The sequence below is a fragment of the Primulina huaijiensis genome, chromosome 1 (assembly GCF_012295235.1).
Source record: "Primulina huaijiensis isolate GDHJ02 chromosome 1, ASM1229523v2, whole genome shotgun sequence".
Lineage (NCBI taxonomy): Eukaryota > Viridiplantae > Streptophyta > Magnoliopsida > Lamiales > Gesneriaceae > Primulina > Primulina huaijiensis.
Genome location: NC_133306.1, coordinates 22,115,692 through 22,135,481, shown reverse-complemented (window position 1 = coordinate 22,135,481; position 19,790 = coordinate 22,115,692). Strand labels below are relative to the sequence as shown.

At 36.1% G+C, this 19,790-nt stretch overlaps 4 protein-coding genes across 4 annotated transcripts; all 4 read right to left on the bottom strand.

Moving 5' to 3' along the window:
* Positions 1-204: 204 nt before the first annotated feature.
* On the bottom strand, positions 205-3,795 carry LOC140984852 (uncharacterized). The gene is made up of 4 exons (XM_073452524.1): positions 3,694-3,795; positions 3,458-3,529; positions 1,872-2,429; positions 205-1,467 (listed from the first exon to the last, which is right to left on the bottom strand). Exons 1-4 carry the CDS (start codon positions 3,736-3,738, stop codon positions 442-444), a joined length of 1,701 nt encoding a protein of 566 aa, XP_073308625.1. The 5' UTR covers positions 3,739-3,795; the 3' UTR covers positions 205-441.
* Positions 3,796-5,298: 1,503 nt separating this feature from the next.
* LOC140984846 (conserved oligomeric Golgi complex subunit 8-like) lies at positions 5,299-10,098 on the bottom strand. The gene is made up of 12 exons (XM_073452512.1): positions 9,865-10,098; positions 9,643-9,795; positions 8,705-8,853; positions 8,521-8,598; positions 8,312-8,405; positions 8,132-8,206; positions 7,722-8,018; positions 7,134-7,201; positions 6,996-7,050; positions 6,704-6,842; positions 6,416-6,600; positions 5,299-6,326 (listed from the first exon to the last, which is right to left on the bottom strand). The coding sequence occupies exons 1-12, from the start codon at positions 9,994-9,996 to the stop codon at positions 6,000-6,002; spliced, it is 1,752 nt and encodes a 583-aa protein (XP_073308613.1). The 5' UTR covers positions 9,997-10,098; the 3' UTR covers positions 5,299-5,999.
* Positions 10,099-11,414: 1,316 nt separating this feature from the next.
* On the bottom strand, positions 11,415-14,778 carry LOC140984831 (pollen receptor-like kinase 4). Its single transcript, XM_073452487.1, has 3 exons — positions 13,512-14,778; positions 12,643-13,230; positions 11,415-12,393 (listed from the first exon to the last, which is right to left on the bottom strand). Exons 1-3 carry the CDS (start codon positions 14,173-14,175, stop codon positions 11,720-11,722), a joined length of 1,926 nt encoding a protein of 641 aa, XP_073308588.1. The 5' UTR covers positions 14,176-14,778; the 3' UTR covers positions 11,415-11,719.
* A 188-nt stretch (positions 14,779-14,966) lies between these two features.
* Positions 14,967-18,808, bottom strand: LOC140984840 (protein APEM9-like). The gene is made up of 6 exons (XM_073452499.1): positions 18,675-18,808; positions 18,361-18,546; positions 18,166-18,243; positions 17,131-17,416; positions 15,867-16,228; positions 14,967-15,376 (listed from the first exon to the last, which is right to left on the bottom strand). The coding sequence occupies exons 1-6, from the start codon at positions 18,749-18,751 to the stop codon at positions 15,259-15,261; spliced, it is 1,107 nt and encodes a 368-aa protein (XP_073308600.1). The 5' UTR covers positions 18,752-18,808; the 3' UTR covers positions 14,967-15,258.
* Positions 18,809-19,790: the final 982 nt, after the last annotated feature.

Here is a 19,790-nt window from a genome sequence, read left to right as displayed (position 1 = left end):
GAATTGAATGGTCCTTCGACCTTTGTTTGATTCCAACTTCGACACCCCACATGAGTTCAGTTACTTCATATTTGGTGCGCCATCCTCTATTTTATTTAACTGAATGTTTCGTATGTATATTTGAAATGCCTACATTTACGAGTAAAGTTGGCCATTACAAGGAAAATTGAATTGAAATGACACAAAAGAAAGAAAAAGGCAAAAGAAAATAAGAAGGGAACATCTTCACTAGAGACTACTGTATATCGTCAGTAAGATTTTTCAGTACAATATATCTAATTAAAATTCACACTTGCTAATTTCCTGAAGCATGTGAAAAAAAATCTTATATTCCCAACAATTTGTGCGGTAAACCTTGATCCTATGCCATGAATGCATCTTCAAAGTGAAAGCAACTTCACAACGGCAGCGTTCCTCAGGCTCCGCGATCAAATTAATAGGTCAAAAATCACATACAACAATGGAGGAGAGGAGATGATCCGCAGCTCCACTGATACTAGCACCATTGCTTTTAACATGCAATAAATATCTCAGCGCTGTTTCGGTGATAACTTCGCCAGGGATCAGAGCCGGAATCCCCGGTGGATAAGGGCAAATAAGCTCCCCACATACCTCACCAACACTATCCTCGACCCTCACTTTTCTTTTATGAGCAAAAAAAGCTTCTCTAGGACTCAAAATCATGTTAAACTCAGTAAAAGGTGCGAATTGTCTTTCATCAATCACGATATTTTCTTCGCCATTCGAGTGTAAGAAAACCGTTGACAGACACCTCAATCCAGAAACGAGCCTCAAGATTTGCTCTCTCGTTGTTCCGAGGTTAAATGCCAAAGTAAAAGATTGTATCCCAACAAGTTCAGAAATTATCCCGAAATCCCTGCATAAGATTTTGTCAGCTTCATAACCAGACAGACCAAGATTCCACACCCCAACGGTGAATCGTAATGGATCAATAGCTGGGAATCTTGGGAAGTCCGTAAAGTTCAGGAGTGAGATTCCGGGAATTTTGTTGATCATACTTTTTGCTTCAAAAGCTAGCTCAATAGCTATGTTGAAAACAGTTCCCTGGTTATCACTTAGCTGGGCTCTAGCTGCATCAAGTGAGGCTAACAACAAATAACTCGGGCTACTGCTTTGAAGTATTTGAAGGCACCTGCAAATTCTATCCCGGTCTATAAGATTGCCTGAATAATGGAGCATCGATGATTGTGTTAGAGAGCACAGCACCTTGTGAGTCGATTGCACAACAAGATCTGCCCCTTGAGCAAGTGCCGAGCTAGGAAGCTGCTGATGGAATCCAAAATGAGCTCCATGTGCCTCATCGACAATTATTGGGATCTTATGAGTGTGACAAAGTTTTGAAATGGCATCAATGTTGCAGCAAATCCCATGATAACTAGGTGAAACGATTAAAACAGCTGCCGGCTTTCGGCTTTCCATCTCTAGTTCCTTGATTGCTTTCTGCACCTGTTAATAGCACCCACCCGAAAATCCTAAAGGAAGAAATTCTCAAGAGTAGATAAAAAGATGGCTTTTAGGACAACAGTTATTTCTACTACACGGTAGTTGAACTTGCTCCAAAAGCTGAAGCTCATGGGACGTTGATTAAAAATAATTCTTATACTTCACACTTCCTTTCATGTGTAAGCCGCAGGCGAGGGAACATAGTGATGGGATTGAAACTACAGGATTTGAACTCATGACTTCCTGTTTTGACTAGTAACCTAAAAAGCCGAGCTTGTTGGACATGGATTAACAATATTTTTTTTCCCTTTACTAGACATTAAACAAAGAAATAATGAATTTCTACTGAAGAACCATAAGGACTAAAGACATGATTCAAAACATCAATGATCATGCATTGAACTTGCCTGTAAAGGAGTGATGCCACCAGAAATATCCCATTTAGGATCATACTCAGGGACAATATACTTGGGAACAGCACCAGATAGTACCATGGCGGATACTGCAGAGATATGAGAATTTCGAGGAAGAATGAGAGTATCTCCGGGCATACAAGTGGCCATAATTGCTGCCTGAACTCCACATGTACTGCCCCCAACAAGAAACCATGTCTCTGATGCTCCGAAAAGATCAGCAGCCTCTTTTTGGGCTTCCAAAATAGGCCCTTCTGGAGCAAAAAGATTGTCGAGCTCTGGAAGCTCTGGTAAGTCATGTAGAAATGGTCCTGAACCAATCAGTTGAATCAACGATGCTGGTGCTGCCCGCCCTCTATTATGTCCGGGGAAGTGAAAGCTGGCTGCATTTTCTTCTGCAGAAGCTTTCAATGCACGAACAAGAGGTGGGAGTCTGGAGTCCTTGACGTTCTGATAATCTCTTATGCGAAAGTTGTCTGTAATGACAGTTTCTAAATTTTCGTTTTGTACCCGCTGTTGAAAACTCTTCCCCAGTGCTATGTGGCAACTCTCCTGCAAAATATCCAGAAAAACGAAATCCAAAATTTCAATGTTAATCTAATGAAATATACGGTCCTGGAAAGATAACATCAAAGAAAATATCAATGACAACAACAAACTATGAATTGGATTCATCCAAGATGGGATCTGCATCAATTTGAGATAAAATGAGACTGCTTTCAACTAGTGTCTACTCGGACCACCTAGGGTCCTCTCACACACACACACACACACACACACACACACACATATATATAAGAAACATATTTACATTTCCTTTAATTTAGAATAACATTTTCGACTTTGAGAACTTAACCTCGTAAAAAACACGTGAACCACCAAAAAATATGTTGGTAAAGGGTTTTGGCTACCAAATGGAAATTTTAGTTGGTCAGTTTTTCAAACATTGTGGCGTAACACAGGATAAAAAAGAGGAGTTTTCATATCCAATTTACACTGCACTACGCATTACATACCACTCGTGTAGATGACAAAGTAACCCGGAAAACTGAAAACAAATGCAGCATGTTAATGAATCTACTATGAAAAATTGAATGAGAATAAACCATTGTCCCAATATTTTATCCCCGCCATAATTGGGGGACTGATCCAGTGTGCACACAAAAAACAAATTCAGATCTTCTTTAAATTTTCTAAAAATGCAAGTTTCGAAATCCAAACCTATCGAGTATCATCTAGAACATGTGTGCTACTTTGTTTCCAGAGCAGCTTTGATTAGTGAAGTTACGCTTCCTAGAAAAGGATAAAGTCTCATCAAATCTACTATCATTTCAAGGAAGAGCAACAACTAACCAGCCCACCATTTCTTCATCACTTCAGAATTGCAAGTGGACATATTTTTATTCATTCTTTCAAAGAATCTCCCAACACACGACAAAAATTCAAAAGACTAGCGGGATAATAAAAATCAAAGCTTTACCCAAATTTAACATTCAACTATATATCATTTCATTCTGCAGAAATACTCGCCACAGAAACACAATCAAACACACCAAATAACAAAGTAATTTAACGCCCACCTGGGAAAAGCAGGCTCTTGGTCTTATGTTGGGCTTGAAACTCCAAAAATTGCCACAACTCAGGCTCCAGCTCTGCCCAAAAAAAATAACGTAAGAAATAAAGATTGCCGGTGAAAACAAAAATCTAAGCCGTTCAAAATTCGTGTCTCAGAGACAAAAGTGAAATGAAAAATTAATACAGAGTTGGGCTAGCCAAAGAGAATGTGTGTGCTAGTGTGTGTAGTAATATCACTCACCATATCTCGTTTGAGAGGAGTAAAGCTTCTGTAGAAGGAGTTCATCGATGTTCAAAGTTATTATTATGTCCTATTATTATATTAAGGTGGGAATAAATATAATATTTTTTAAATTTAATTTTTAAAAAATTATAAATATATTTTTTTTAAAAAAAAACCAATAGTTTATTATCTATTTAAAATACACATGTTTATGTGAATATCCCAAATTTGAGACAATATTTTGAGCTGAAACTCAATCTAACAAATTCATATTCGAACTCAAATAAAAATAATCATATTTGTTATGCAATACTAATTTTTGTTTTTCAGATCCGACTTTGATAATAAGAATTCTCTCCATTCGTGCTTTTAGTCTTGTGAGGTAGAAGGCGTGTGGCTCATAAAATCAGACATAAAAAGTTCTAGTTTTTATTTATATTTTGCTTTCAACAAAAGGATAGGGATATTTTGAGGAAATTTTTTTGACATAAACTTAAAATAATTAATCTACCTGTTTCTCATGAAACTTGGGGACGTGCCAGGCACGTGATCATGTCAAATATGGAATGATCTGAATTCTTTATCAAGCGTTGTGTGTCTCTATTCGACCGTTAGTTCTAATTATCTCGGTACGACTTCAAAGCAAAAAAAATATAAATTGAGGAATATGATGAAATTGTAGAGAAAATCCATGAACAATATCAAATTTAATAACGTTGTTATGAATTTGAACGACATTATCACAAGAAAGTTGTATGCAAAATCTGAAGAAACTAAAATACTACAAATTGGAGAAAAATACAGATAAAATATTGAGAGAAATTTTAAAAAGCTTTACTGCTAATTTTGTTGGATGTGTTTGTTTTGTCTTTTATGATGTTTCTATCTTCTTTTTGTTTAATTATCCAGAGCAGTTTTGCCATCTTCCATGATCAATGGAGATAGGGCGTGGCTCATCTTCCTCAACTTTTTCGATCATTTGTGGTCCAAGCCCTCAACCGCTTAATTATTTTGACTTGATGAACTTTAATCTCATGGACCTTCAAATTATTTGGGTTGACACAATTTGGGCCTAACACTACCAATGTGATGTTTTTTAAAATGTTTTTTAAGTTTTTTTTGGGAATATATTTATTACAATCTGATTGGAAGTTGCATATAATGAATTGAATGAACTAGGAGGTAGGTTCACAATTTAAATTCATGGAGCAAGCTGAGATGGCGCGGGATTATACGTATTTGCAAATACATTACTTCTTTTAGGGAAAAACTGAAAAATTCCGGTGATAAAATGATTTATTCCAACCTTAACCGTCATATTAACAGTGAAAAGATTATAATGATTATTCATTCAAATACAGAAGATCCAGATTTTTTGTGAAACAAAGATGATTAAGGTAAGTTTTACACATATATAGTATATTATTTTTTTAAAAAAAAGTTACACAGGGGAGTTCATTGCATCAGCCATGTTCATTCTCTATTTGAAAGAAAATACCAACTTTGAGATCAAAAGCATATAAAGGCTTACAAAAAAAAAACTTCAGGCACACAAACCATATGATACTTAAATTTTCTTCTTATTAGGTACTTTTTTCTATATAAATATAGGCTGGAATTCACTTGGCTTCTACATTTAATTTTTTCCTACAATTTTGGTTCTGTTTTTGCCATCCTAGGAAGAATTAATCATAGTTCCACCAATGTAGTAAACTAGAGTACCTGACCACCATAAAAGTAAGCTTGTTTTGTGGTTGATGAAATGCTCCAATGAGGATATGAGAATGAGAGTATTACACCAAATGCATATCCGTCATTATTGGTTCAATTATTCAAACACATGGGATCCACACTTGACCTCATATGAAAGAGAAAGAGAAAGAGAAAGAAAAAGAAAAAGAAAAAGAAAAGGAAAAAGACAAAAGAAAAAAATTGAGCTTCTCATCGAGTCTAACCTCATAGTAAGGTTTACAGGGTTTTTTTGAGTAGTAAGTACTCAACCTTGTTTTGTAAGAATCAACAATCATAAATTCAGATAACTGTCAAGTTTCGCTATATATAAGGGTTATACAACTAATAAGATAGTACTATTACATGATAGACTTTCAAGTCAATGTCGGCTAAATCCTGCTTAAATGAATCACCGTAAATCCTGCTTAAATGAATCACCTTCTCAGTTGAAAAAGTAACTATCATGATATCGATTTTCATGGAATCCCCGCTCAGAGTTGATATCAAATTAACAAAAAATGAATTTAAAAAGGGTTAATGCTGATTTAATTACATACACTGGATATAGGTTCTGACTGGTATTTGAGAACAATTTATGGTACTGGTGAACGTTGAACGTCTTCATTTGTCTCCACATTTTGTGAACTGGTATCGCTCTTCCCATTTTCTTCTTTTTCGTCTATGCTGGCACTTGCAATTCGCTCAATACTATGTAGGACGCCGTTTTCAACCCCAGGCACATTACCGTTCTCTGTTGCAATTTTGGTCTCGGAACTACGCATGGGTTTTGGTAATTCTCTTGAAGGAGAAGTTGCTAAAAGACGGCCAATTCCTTCAAACAAGTTCTTGGCATCCCCAATCAGAGCTGCCCCACCAGGGTAACACCGGTTGAAGCACATAACACAATGGGGGAAAGCCACCTAGATCAAAAGGAAAGTGATATGAAAATCACGTACATGATAAATGGCCAAATTTGCAGCTAAAACGAGAAGTTCAGATGCAACATCACCTCAATGAACGCTTGGCAAAGTTTAAAAAAAAGGGCAGACTCGTTGCTTCTGAGCATCCTAGTTGTATTGTATCTCAATAGAGAATCAGAAACAGCTTGCAAACCCTTAATTAGTTCTTGCGCGAGCACATGTTTTAAACTGAGTGGCGCACAAGGACGTAGTTCATTCATTGCTGCAGATACACCTGCCACCACCAGAGAGGAAACACGACCGTCAACAAACTTTTATCAACTATTCAATCTAACCGCAAAATTTCATGAATAGACCACTAAAAACTTTCAATTTACCATTTATAAACACAGCAAGAGGTGGATGCTCCATGAGATTTGATGGAGGAGTGACATCATCCAAACTTTCTTCACCAAAACCACTGGCAGGGAAACCGACTGCTGGTAATGGGACCCAACGATGAGAATCCAAGACTAACTGTAGTGAGAAAAAATTCAATACTACTCCAACTAGATAATGTACTCTTTGATGTAGGAAAACAGAAGTTACAAATTCTCCGTGCAACATAAAGTCAAGAAGCAATTGTAAATACTTAATAAATGGCACTATTAGTTATATAGGACACTATACCTGAAAATTTTCAACAGCTGTGCTCATGTTCTTTGAAAATAAATTAAGCACTGCTCTGTGAAGAAAATAATATGTCTACAATGAGACCAAAATTGAATTCCCAATACGTAATAGAAAACTATGTGGAAATGTTTTTACTCTTCAAATAATGGGGGAAGTAGTCCTCGGAAATCCAATCCAACCCATCCGAGACCCACAGCACAATACTGCAAAACACAGCAGAAAGCATAATTGTAACAGAGTGCTTAAATTGTTTGTCATGTAAAATCAAGTAGCAAGTAACACAGCAATAATTGCATTGATATACAGCATAAAAGAAGTTTACACGGAGGCGTATATTTACTATAAAAACACCCAGATTATCTCTGACAATATGAAAAAATAACTCCAAAAAAGAATTGGGGGAATGATTGATCTCTATTGGCAATTTTTAAGGATAAAGCCCTTTTTCTATCACAACTACCATAAAGTTATTGATAAACCATTGCCGAAACAGCGCTCACAGTTTACCAGCAAGCAAACAAATAACAAAAAACAGCGATTAATCCTCATTCACATCCACCAAATAATTCCCCAAAATAATGAAAAGAATTAATTCGCCAGCTTGTTTTATTTATAAATGTTTTCTTTTTTCGTCTTTTATTTTGTTCTAGGAGGGAAGTGATTGAGCGACTAAAAAAGAAGCGTGGAACCATGACATAGCAAAAATAATAAAATGATTCTCACCATGCACTGATCCAGAATATTGGACAAAGATCCACCTTCATTTATCTTAGGAAGCATCACTTTCAGAGTCTTCAGGTGCAAGGTGATCTGATGCATGGCCCAGTCAAAGAGAAGGCCACCATCATAATTTTCTTCACTCCCTGACATGTCATCCGCAAATATAGCTCGATATTGGTTAACAACATCAAAAAGATGTGTTCTGTGATAATTTACCATCCCTTTTAAATATTCATAAGGATTTCTCTGGTCTAAATCATCAAGTAACCCCATAAGCCATGCTTCTCGGCATCTTAAAAACTGAATACCAGAGATGGATCCTTGATCAGAAAATTTGTAAGACTTGTACCTCAGGATATTAAAACAAAGAATAAACCTGACATAGGATTAAAACAGAATCAAAATATGAGTACCTGTAGGCGCATCTCGTACTCACTAAATACTCCAATGCGACGTAAGTATCCAATGATCCGGAGGCATTCTGGCAGCTGCAGGCAAAATGGGAATCAATGTATAATGAGAGCAAGGTACATTGTCCAATAAAATTTGTTGGCGCCGATATCACAGGCTGAATTCGAAATGCAAAAAATTACTTGAATGTTTGATCTAAGTTTCTGCAGAAGCTGAGAAAGAAGAGATTGCGTGGTCTGTCGGACTTCGGCGGCCAGAGCCTGAATCACAGGAATTCTTTTTGAAAGAGAAAAGGAGGAAAAGAACAGAAAATAATGTTTCAATAAATGCTTTGATAAGGTTGACATGTAACATGGATTTTATTGTATAGACAAATACAGAAGCAACTCACTTTGGGTGCATTGTTGTAAGTTTTGCAACGAATGCCTCTAAGTCAAGAGCCTCATCATAGTTTCCATTTCTCACACAACTGAATCAAGATAAGATTAAATCATCATTGGAGAACATGGAAAGCTATGTCGAGAAGGTATCAGCAAAATATATAAAAGTAGTAAACAAATGTGCTCCGCAATTACGTGTCCATCAGCTGAGGAGTTTCAAGCAAATCAAGTAAGGTACTATGATTAGCAAGCAGCGTCTGATTCATCCTCCTTTTCTCCAAAATTTGTTCTGCTGAATCAACAAACTCAGAGCAGCCAGATGTAAGTTTTGGAATTTGAGCTATCTGCAAAGGAAACAAGCATTTATGAGTCTCAGTGTGATTATTATTTCATCACCCTCTCAACATAAATGCAGTGAAGACGCAGAGAGAAACTTAAAAAGCTCCTATGTTTAACATATGTAGCACTATCTTGAAGATGCCCAAAAATTTATTGTTATTGATATCACAAAGACACAAGATAGCCAAACTATCATTCTCCGTGTTAATGATTCAAACAATTTAATAAATATCCAGTCATATTCTTGATCTACTACCCTTTCAATAAAACTGCATCAGCTCAATCTTTAACAATTGAACGCCTTCAAATTAAATCACCGCAATTAAATGCTCTCATGAGAATTGCCAAAAATATTTCCTAGGTTTTTTTTTTAAGTCAGTAACTATTTAATCCAAACTGGACCTTCATTTTAAAACGGCAGCATTAAGAAAAAACACCGAAGTGTTCCAGTCCCATCCACAAAGTTTGCATGCAAAAAATGACAAAAGGAAACCCCATTTGCCAATGTGTATTCCAAAACTATCAATTGTTCATGAATATACTATCCCCAAAGCCCTGTTCAAGAAATGCATCCGATTGGAACCTGCTACAAGTTTTAATGCTTGTGTTCGATTCGCTTGACAGAGTTATATAAACCTCAAAATTGTAAAATCCGTTCCAAACCTAAACATCCAAAATCAAAATACCGGTAACTACTAGATGCTACAACGACAATGGCAAATCAATAACAATCAAATAAAATGCGGTCAAATAAAAAGCTAAAAAGTCATTAATCAACCAAATATTAAAATTACCAAAGACTCGAGATGCCTATCGACAGAAGTAACTTCCTCTCGGATCTCGAGCAGCGCATCTGCCGCCGCGATGAACGCTCGATAATTCCCCACCGCCACCTCTTGCATCTGTCGCCGGATTCTCTCTGCATCCACTCTCAACAATTCCGGTTCCTGAAACATCCAAACAAATTCAATACCTCAAAACTCCAAACCCTAACTAAATCTAGGACATCCGCATACCTTATGGAGGCGATCGAGAGTGAAAGAGAGAAGCTCGGACACGTAAGGCTGCTGCTCAGCGGTGGCAAGCGGGAGAAGATTCGACATGTCCGGCGATACGACGTGTTTAGGCAGAACTTCTAGTAACGCCATTCCTCTCTTTTATGAGCTCAAAATCTGATATTCAATCACCGATGGATAGATTTGATCTGTACAGACAGTATATGAATGCGACTCCTCAAAGTTTACTCCGGGGAATCGTCAACCAAAGAGTCATTTTTGCTTCCATTATATTTACCAAATGATATTTTACTATTTTTTTAAGATCAATATTTTTTTTAACTTCGATAAACTTTTTTTTTTTTTTTTTTTAAAATGACATTTTTGAGTGTATTTTTAATACACTTTAAGATATTTTTTTCTTAAAAAAAGAGTTACCGAATTTATTTAACCAATTTTCCCTTTTTTAAGAACAAGGCCTAACAAAATTAATTAGTACCTTCCAAAAAATAAAAATTAACTCCTTCCAAAAAATAAAAATTAACTAGCATGAATACATACATTATATTTTCGTAAAATAATAATTATAAATTTTTTTCCCATTACACTACCAGTAGTACTAATTCAAATATCTTCGCCATTTCATATTGATAATTTCAAGTTTATTTCTCAAGACAAAGCCTTCTGATTATGATACAGTCAAAAATTGTTTGATCAAATAATGGAAAATTGCCTGAAACAAAGGGTTGTTTTGGGGCAATTTTCTTTTATTAATGCATCGGTTACTGGTATCGTTTTATATTTCTTGCCAAGGGAATTGCTGCTGCATGGCGATGATGTCAATATAATGATTTGAAGAGAAAGAAAGAGTGAGTTTAGAAGATGGAGTTTCATTGTTTGGTGATGGATTCTTGATTTTTCTTGTTTTTGGAGGAATGTGTGCGCCATATGTATACATATATAGACATTTGAGTATATGAAACATGGTTGTTTATACGGTAAATGCTGTAAATATTTGAAAAAATTATAAATAAAAGTTTATATCTTTTTTGGATAGAGAATGGTTATAGTTTAATTAAAGGTCTGTTAGCATGTGTAAACATGGAAAATTGTAAATTTATAAAATTTGTCATGTCAGTCGGTTTAATCGCAGTTTTGGTAACTCGATTATCAAATTTCAATCTTAGTTTAATAATTTTATTTCTTTAGCAAATTTCAATATTTTGGTGAAAAATAATTAAAATTATATAAGACGTTTGATTTATTGAACTAAGATTGATATTCTATTAATTTCACGTCAACACTATGCAGAAAAATAACAAAAATTGAAAGATAATGACTAAGCCTGAAATGATAGCACAAAGGATAGAGCCAGCAAAATGGGTTAAATCAATCCGACCAACCCGTCCCGTCTTGAAAAATAGGTGGGTTGTGTTAAAATTTTAGTGGCTCGTTCGATTCGAGGGGCGGCCCGCCGGCTTGCCACAGAAAAAAACAATTATTAAGATCAAGAAAGAAAAGATCAGTAACAACATCTCTCCGGCTTCATCCACCATCAAAGACCTACAGCAACCACCGAGACCCGCTTCGAAACCGGGCACGCATATAATCTCATGCTGTTGTAAAAACGATGAAGAATTTTTCCTTGTGGAAAGAATAAATTAAATATCAAGGATCGTTCACAGTTTTTATACAGCTAGCATATACATGATAATTAACATGAGTTGATTTAATATTACATATCATAAAATAATTAGCAAAAACCAATAAAAAACTGAAGAATCAAAATTGGCAGAGAAACTTCATAAAAAGCTGTAAGAAATGTGACATCACCTATATATATGCTGATTAATTCAACTCCAACCGCCTATGTATATTAAGACGTGGCATGATTGATATCATCGGACAACCCTCTTGAGGATCTCATGTCAGCTTCACTTGTGTACGAGGAATAGAAATCATCATCACCTTCCTTTTCCTTAATTTCGTCGATCTTCCGCTCGACTTCTTTAATGTCAGGTCTCTTCTCAACTTCTGCATCACAGCAGTTCAATCCAATTTTCAACAGCTTCATAATCTCTCCTACACTTTGTTTGTTTGCCCCCCCCATTTCCTTGTCGAAAACGTTTACATTGCTGCTGTCATCTCGTAAAACGGATTCGACCCATGTCGCCAAGTCTGTGTCGCTTCCTTTGCCTTGCTGCAAGAAATTGGATGGGAATCTTCCGGTCAAGATTTCCAGGATTAGGATTCCGAGACTCCATATGTCGGTTTTCTTCGTGACACGCCCACTGTGCTTGTACTCGGGTGACTTGTAGGAGATCATGTGTTCTTGAGCATGTTCTTGAGTGATTACTGGGACGAGTCCATAGTCGTTGAGTCTCGGAGTGAAAGACCTGTCGAGGACTACGTTCGAGGACTTTAAGTGACCGTGGGGTGCTGTTAAACTCGGGAGCTGGTCGTAAAGGTATGATAGACCTCTGACTATTCCTTTCACGATGTTCAATCGGGTTGGCCAGTCGGGAGATGGAAGGCCGCGAGATCGGTTGCCTGAAACAAAGAGATCAGATTAAGTTTAGTAGGTCGTTAATCAAATGGTACAGTGTTACAAGTAGTAGGGGAGAAAGGAATTTCAGCTGCAATATTTTCTACATGCAACACTAATGTTTTGGTTTAAACAGTTTCTTGATCCTGTTAGTCAGTCAGAAGTCAAAGTTTGGTGGCCAGTAAGTTGTTTTTCTCTTGTTCTACTTCTAGTCCTTTTTACTTTTAGGAAGCTTGGGGGGTTTTGTGAAATACCGTGAAGATGAACAGAAAGGCTGACATTGTCCATGAACTCGGAAACTAAGAGCTTCTCCTCTTTCCTGAAGTAGAACGCGACGATCGGAAGTAAGTTTGGATGATTCAATCGACCCAATCTTCTCATGTGCTCATGGAACTCTTCTCTGTTCAAATTATTCATATGCCTGAATCTTTTCACAACCATGACTTTCCCATCATTCAGAGCAGCTTTGTAAGTCGACCCAAATATCCCACTACCTAGGATCTCGGCCGAGGCCTTGAGTAAATCCGTCATGTCGAATCTGTCATTGAATTCTTTCAAGAACGTGAGCTTTACACTCTGATCAGACTTCTTGGATTGATCAGGCGGTGATGATCCTACAACAGCAACAGTAGATTGACCTTCTTCAATTCTGTTTAAATTGGTTATAGAAGGTGTTTGATTGGGTTGCTGTGGCGTTCTGTTGCGACGTAGAATGATGACTACTACTACAAGTGCTGCTAATGCAGCCGCCACAAGTATTGAGACCATGATTATTGTGCCGATGGACAGATTACCTTTTGCACGGCAGGGTTTCAATGGCTGCCCACATAAATAATCATTACCTGCATTTCGGGAGAGATTAAATATGAAAAGGCAATGCAATTCATGGTGTAATAACTCTTTTATATCTAATAGTGAGAGAAATGTGTTGGCTTTGTACAATTATACATTAGATTTTTTAATATTTTGGAGTAATTATTTTTGAGAAAAAAAAGACATATTTCAGTTGCAGACCTGAAACTTGACAGAATCAAAATAGCATTAGAACCAAGTCATCAATTGGAACATTGAATCTGCTCGACATGTAGCACAAAGTGCTGAAAAAAGGGGGAAAAAAACTTACCAGAAAATGCAGAAGCTTTCATGTGACTGAGGGTATGAGGAATCTCCCCAACCAATTGATTGTTTGATACATCGAACACTTTCAACCTGTCAGATTGTGGAAAATGAGGTATTGTTCCCTCAAATTCATTGTTTTCAAGCATCAACTCCATCAACTTCGGCAATGTAGTCAATGATTCAGGAATAGAACCCGAAAACTTATTGTTAGCCAAATGAACTTTCTTCAATGACAGCATCCCATTAAAAGTGTTTGTTGGAATCTCCCCATAAAACTTGTTATTGGACAGGAAAATGCTTTTAAGGGAACCAAGTTTAGTAAAATTTGGTAAATTTCCATCAAAGTTATTGTTCATAAAGCTTAAAGTCCTCAAATTTCTCAACTCTACGAGGACGTCCACATCAATGACACCGCCTAATCCCATATTCTCAAGCTGAAGCCCCCAAACAAATCCACTTTCACACAATACTCCCCGCCATTCTTCATGGTAGCCGTTGCAAGGCGGTTTGGAACCGTCCCAGTTGGCTAATGCATCAGCATTTTTGAGGGATTCCTTGAACTCGCGCAAGATTTCAGCATCTGACTCGCCCAAAGACCTGACAAAATGCAACAACATGGCTAGAAAAAGCACCACGCCACCCGAGGGAAAGCGTCCTTTTCGACCCATTGTAATGTCGTGGAACGATGACAAGAGGTGGTGGTGCGCACACTTGTGTGCGCGCCCAAGGCATGGAATCCTACAAATGAGAAATGGCTTGTTTGAGGGCAGAAAATGGAGGAGGATGATATGAAAATCTTGTGGGTGTGGAAGGAGAGAGAAGGGTGGGTGTTGGTTACGGTTGAATCATCGGACAGGTGGTGAAAGTTTTAAGGTAAATTGACTGACAGTGTCCGTTATTTCATTGCATGGGATGTGGAAAGTTTTTTGCATGAGAAGTATGCGATAGGCCTTCAGTATTTCGGCCGAAATACTTGGAGATTTGGACCTTTTAAAGTATGAATATGAATTTATTCTACTTATAGAGGTACAAGGGAACCACATCTAATTTTACAGAGATTCTTTGAAAAATGTAATCTTTATCAAGTTCGAAAATATATCGGAACGTTTTTTGACTTTATTTTAAATAGTTTTCGAATTTAAATTTTGACCAGTAATGTAATGCTTAGATCGTGGCTTTGCGTGATGATTATGTGAAAATAATGGGTTAATCTTATGTTTGAATGGGTTGCAACCTGTGAACACCGAGAAAAGATGAATAATTGCGTAATATTTATGATGCAATAATTAAACAAGAAAATTGAGTAGGTTTTTTAGTTTTATAAAAAAAGGTCATTTCAATTTGCTTGTTTGATTTGGCATTCTCTTTAACCATTATACAATTTGTTACCAACTGGCAATTGCAACAACAGTTTGAACTTGCTTGAAAGAAGAAACTTGTCACTAATGATTTTGTCAAGAAACTTTGTATCGACTCAAAATTTTTGATCAAAGGGATAATTTAAAATTTACAACACAGTCCTCTGAAACCAGAAAGATAGAAACTATCTTATAACATTGCTTGAAGGACATGTCAGAAGCTGTACAAATTTGAGAAACAACAAAAGATACTGTCCTCAAATGCGTAGCCACAGTTTTTTATTGATCAATAATTTATAACAGTGATTAAACCCGATTCAGATTCAAAATTGGAACATTAACAAATCAAATAGGGTTATGCATGGCTCAAACCTGGAGATACGGGCGTCATCATCAGCTTGAAGTGGGAAGGGATTGAATAGCAGCTAGAGGGTTCACCTGGTATGAGAATGCAAGTTGCCACAAGTCCAATAGAGCGTTTTTCATGGACACAGCTTTCTTGGTAAGAACCCTATAAACAGGACAAGAAACAATAGCTACTATACATATATTTCACGCTCATACATTATGCCATAGACCATGAAGAAAATGATAGGTATCAAAACTGAATCCGTGAAGTTTTTTCGCAAAATGGGCAGAATAGAAACCAACAAACAAGTGTTGGCCTCTATGCATATGAAGATTGCATATGGTCTGAGTTAGGCACAAAAGAGACCAAACGGGAACAAAATATTCTGAATTCTACACGTAGTTTGTCATGAATTACAAGTTTCGCCCTTCCCCCAAATTCATCAAGAATAACTGACATTTGCCTAGTACGTACAACAGTATTACCAGAAAAATAACCACCAATGCTTGATAAAATGGAAGACTAGTGTGTCGTCAGATAGGCTATGGAAATTAAGCTACAGTCCCGATATAATTTGGAGCTAAAGGAGCATGCTTGTTTATATTTAATGACTAATTGCTTCAACATGAAACACCAAGAAACTAAATCTTACCTCTTCAAAGCAGTATGTTTTTTCCTTGTGAAATAATACAAAAGCAATAACAGAGCAGCGAGTACAATTTTCCCACTTGGTACAGCTAATTGAGTATTGCAAAACTTTAAATTGATGGTAGGAAACCACCAGATGCACTGAGCTCTTTGTCGAGACAATTTCAGAATTTCTTCTTTTGTTGTACTCCCTCTGTTGGAAAGATTTACGGTTTCAAATCCTTTCGGATGTCCATTATATGGTTGTTGATCTTGTAAAGTATCATATTTGGTATTATATTCATCTGGCAGATGAGGTAACACAGAAGTTTGGGATGGACTCGTGACCATGGAAAAATTCAATGAATTCAATCTTCTCAAAAGTTCCTGAAATATTCACGATTAGAGGTGTAACTCTCTTAGTTGTATCATGTCATATATCATGTAATCAGTTATTTTAATGCCTAAACATAAATTTAAAAAAGATGAATTTCAAATCAAAAAGAAAGCCATGCATGCGCATGAGAAGTTTCTATGAAGCATTCTCTACCCTCGATATACTAGGTGGGTTACAGGAAATTGCATTTTTCGATGTCTACGAAGATTTCATATCATCATAAAACTTGAGAATAATAGAAGCAACATTTTTGTTCAATGTCAGCATTCACTGTTTCTCTACTTATGTCATATAGTAATAAGCTTATGCAGGAAATATTCCTGTCACTAATTTTTCAAAATAATTTCGTTCCGATAGTGATGAATAAAACGCTCTGTTGAAGAAATTTGCGTAAGAATTGGGTAAACATGGTCCCAAAGAATCAACATTTTGTGCATCTCTTGCTATTTATTAAGTACTTCAAAATGGTTCACAAGCACTGAAGGTAGGTAATTAAGAGCCCATACAGTAAGAAGTTCTGGTATCATAAAAATTTTCATATTTCTCGAAACTATTATCGATTTTGGAAACTTGAAAAGGGGATAAGCAATTTCAGAGTCACAAAATAGCGGCAGAAGAATCCACCGAAGTTGAAGCGAAAGACAAATGCAAAATTTTGACTTGAGGGGATGAGTAAGTTGCAGAACCAAAAAGCTGCAGTGCAATACAAGCATCCCAATCACTAAAATTAAATCACAAAAATGTATTGATAATTGTAATCCCTGACAATTTTAAACAAAAACAATAAAGCCTGAATATCTCAGTGAGTGCTTAATAAATGAACTAAACGCTAAGAACACGTTTTCCCACTTCTCAGGTCTCTCAAAGTTCAATAAAGCATTCGAAATTTTACCTGACGCTTCTCCATGGGTAGCATAGCTTTCTCCACCCAAGAGATGGCTAGATCTGTCTCCTTCAAAGTCATGGCAAGAAGTGTTATCACGTAGAGCTCAACAACTTCTAGATATTTGTCAACTCCAACAGAAAACCTAAAACAAGATCCTTCTGTCTCTGAAGCACTTGTTTCTTCATCCAGGAGGGGATAATATCGATCACCCACGTATCTCCAGTTGTCAAGAAATTCCTCAAGAGGGGCTTGAACAGTAGCCGAGGGACTTTCTGACATGTGCAAACACACCCTGAAGGATAGGAAAAGTGCTTAGACCATGAACCATTGCCGCAAACAGAAATATTGGGGAAAGAATGGAAAATAATATGCTAATAGGTTAAAAGTATTTCTTTTATTAGTAATTCTGCAGATACAGGTGAATGATGATGCTTGACAGGGCGGTCTAAATCAATACCTTAACCCCCAAACAAAGGAGAAGTGGTTCTACTTATTCAGAGAATACCAACTAGCCATTTTTTTGGAGAAAAAAATGAAGTCATCATTGTAAATCATCAAGATAATTCATTTATCAGAAGTAAATAGGAAGACCACTATGTGCCTCTCAATTACATCATCTCATTCGTATGTTTTTTTTTTTATTTCAAACCAACTATGACTGTGGCACCATATGTAAGAATCAATCATGTTGCAGCCAAAGAGGGGCCATGTAAGTACAGTGTTCTCCTGCTGGAAGGATTATAAACCAGTCAATTTGGTACCTAAGCTTTTAAAGCTGACTGAAATAGTATTTCTTTAGACTCAAATTATTGAACTTGAGCCCAGTTCGAGTAAAATTTCACTGAGCATGTAGAGCTTTCAATCAAGCTCGAGCTTAAGTGCAAAGTATGTGATTTCTGCTACAATGAATACACCCCCCAAGAAATAATCCACATTAAAACGATACAAAGTGAAAAAAAAATCCAGAACAAAATCGTAGAGACGGAAACAAAATCACTGGAAACCAAATCATGACTATACAGTGCAAAAACTAGCAGGTACCCGGTCAGGAAAACTTGAACAGGAATGGCGGCAAGCGAACCAAATAACAATTTGAGCTCGTTCAGTATTTCAGAAGTCCTGCAAATTACGCAAAAGAAACAACAGGCACGAAATTCAATAAAAAATGCTCATGTAACTAAAATCTACAAAATTAAAGATGAATTATTTCACAATTCAAACCATTCTAATCTTTACCTCTTCAATTGCTTCAAGGACTGCACAAAAACCATGCCTGCTGATTCCAGCATATCCCCCCACTCATTTTCATCTCTCTCAAGAACATCGCAGGCCCTTTTGCCGAGATTATGACTGACAAGGCATCGCCTCAAAACAGAGGAAGATAACGCCACGGCTTCATCGAACATACAACAAACAAGAAGGCTGCAACGTACAGATAATAAAATACGTAAGATTTTTCTCACGAGAATAGCCAACTAGCCAAGAGTAGAATAAACAGCTTATGGGTACTTCCATGACATAAAAAGGTACGAAATTTTTTATTCAATAACCTCTCTGCGCGTTCGATCTCCTCCCAGGTGGGCGTCTGTCCGACGGTTTCGGCCAGTGTGTGTGTGTGTATGTGCATGTGTTGGTGTGAATCATCCAATGGAGCACATAATTTCCACCTAAGACAAGATATTTGTTTTTTATTTTCATCCGAATAAGTAGGTGAATATGAAATTATAGATTGAACATTAATCAAAACACAACATAAAAATAATTGATAGATTTTAGCTAGAATAGTTCAACTATTTCCATGCGACCTGTGCGGCCATCGAGTTGAGTCGAGTTCGAATTCATTCGGTATGTACAAGACCAATTATGTAATCAACTCGACTTCTCAAACTCGTCGGGTAATTTCCAAACATATCTATTGGGTTATATGGTAGTGACATATACCATTTATGACACGATTAACTATCAAATTTTTTTATTTATATATATTTGGATGTAAGATGTCTCACATATCTTTATTTGTGAAACGTCTCAATCTTGTTCATATTTATAATAACATAAATTAATTCGCGAGACCGTTTCACATACTCTTTTGTACTTATAAATCCGAAAACTAGAAGCATTCTTTCAATTTAAATAATTATTTTCATATTTTTTGGAAATAAATAAATAAATATAAAATATAATTTTGGTAAAGTAATTGATATACACATATATTGTGTCTAAATGACACGATGTACATAATAATAATAAAATAACAAATATATCAATTGTTCAACATGTTCACATAATTATACACAAATAGTTTTACTAAAAAAATATTATTTTAAAGAAATTATTAATTTAGTGAGTGTCGATTTATAAAGTTATTACTATATATATATATATTTATTTTATTTTTGAAATATTCCTTTTATATTGTATCGAAAGACCTAACGAAAAAAAAAAATATAATATATATAAATGATAAATCCGTGTATATACATAACATAATAATTCATAACTTTAATATGCAATACTCAAAACTTAGCAAAACATGAAAGGAGAATGATGTCGAATCAAGTGATATCAAACTAGGGATGACAATGGGCTTCAAAAACTTCCTAGAATTTTATCTCTATCTTGAGGAGATCAAATCTCAATCTTCACTTCATTCTCATTTCAAAAAT

What these genes read in the sequence shown, in the direction of transcription:
- LOC140984852 (XM_073452524.1), bottom strand. Translation starts at nt 3,738, where the DNA reads ATGAACTCCTTCTACAGAAGCTTTACTCCTCTCAAACGAGATATG. An exon ending in CAAGAGCCTGCTTTTCCCAG is followed by an intron (nt 2,430 to 3,457) that starts GTGGGCGTTAAA and finishes GATATTTTGCAG; the next exon opens with GAGAGTTGCCACATAGCACT. An exon ending in GTGGCATCACTCCTTTACAG is followed by an intron (nt 1,468 to 1,871) that starts GCAAGTTCAATG and finishes TGCTATTAACAG; the next exon opens with GTGCAGAAAGCAATCAAGGA.
- LOC140984846 (XM_073452512.1), bottom strand. Translation starts at nt 9,996, where the DNA reads ATGGCGTTACTAGAAGTTCTGCCTAAACACGTCGTATCGCCGGACATG. An exon ending in AGTACGAGATGCGCCTACAG is followed by an intron (nt 8,019 to 8,131) that starts GTACTCATATTT and finishes TCTGGTATTCAG; the next exon opens with TTTTTAAGATGCCGAGAAGC. An exon ending in CAGCTGTTGAAAATTTTCAG is followed by an intron (nt 6,843 to 6,995) that starts GTATAGTGTCCT and finishes TTCTCACTACAG; the next exon opens with TTAGTCTTGGATTCTCATCG.
- LOC140984831 (XM_073452487.1), bottom strand. Translation starts at nt 14,175, where the DNA reads ATGGGTCGAAAAGGACGCTTTCCCTCGGGTGGCGTGGTGCTTTTTCTA. An exon ending in GAAAGCTTCTGCATTTTCTG is followed by an intron (nt 13,231 to 13,511) that starts GTAAGTTTTTTT and finishes CCCGAAATGCAG; the next exon opens with GTAATGATTATTTATGTGGG. An exon ending in CCTTTCTGTTCATCTTCACG is followed by an intron (nt 12,394 to 12,642) that starts GTATTTCACAAA and finishes TCTTTGTTTCAG; the next exon opens with GCAACCGATCTCGCGGCCTT.
- LOC140984840 (XM_073452499.1), bottom strand. Translation starts at nt 18,751, where the DNA reads ATGCACATACACACACACACACTGGCCGAAACCGTCGGACAGACGCCC. An exon ending in GAGATCGAACGCGCAGAGAG is followed by an intron (nt 18,547 to 18,674) that starts GTTATTGAATAA and finishes TGTACGTTGCAG; the next exon opens with CCTTCTTGTTTGTTGTATGT. An exon ending in TACCCATGGAGAAGCGTCAG is followed by an intron (nt 16,229 to 17,130) that starts GTAAAATTTCGA and finishes TGAATATTTCAG; the next exon opens with GAACTTTTGAGAAGATTGAA.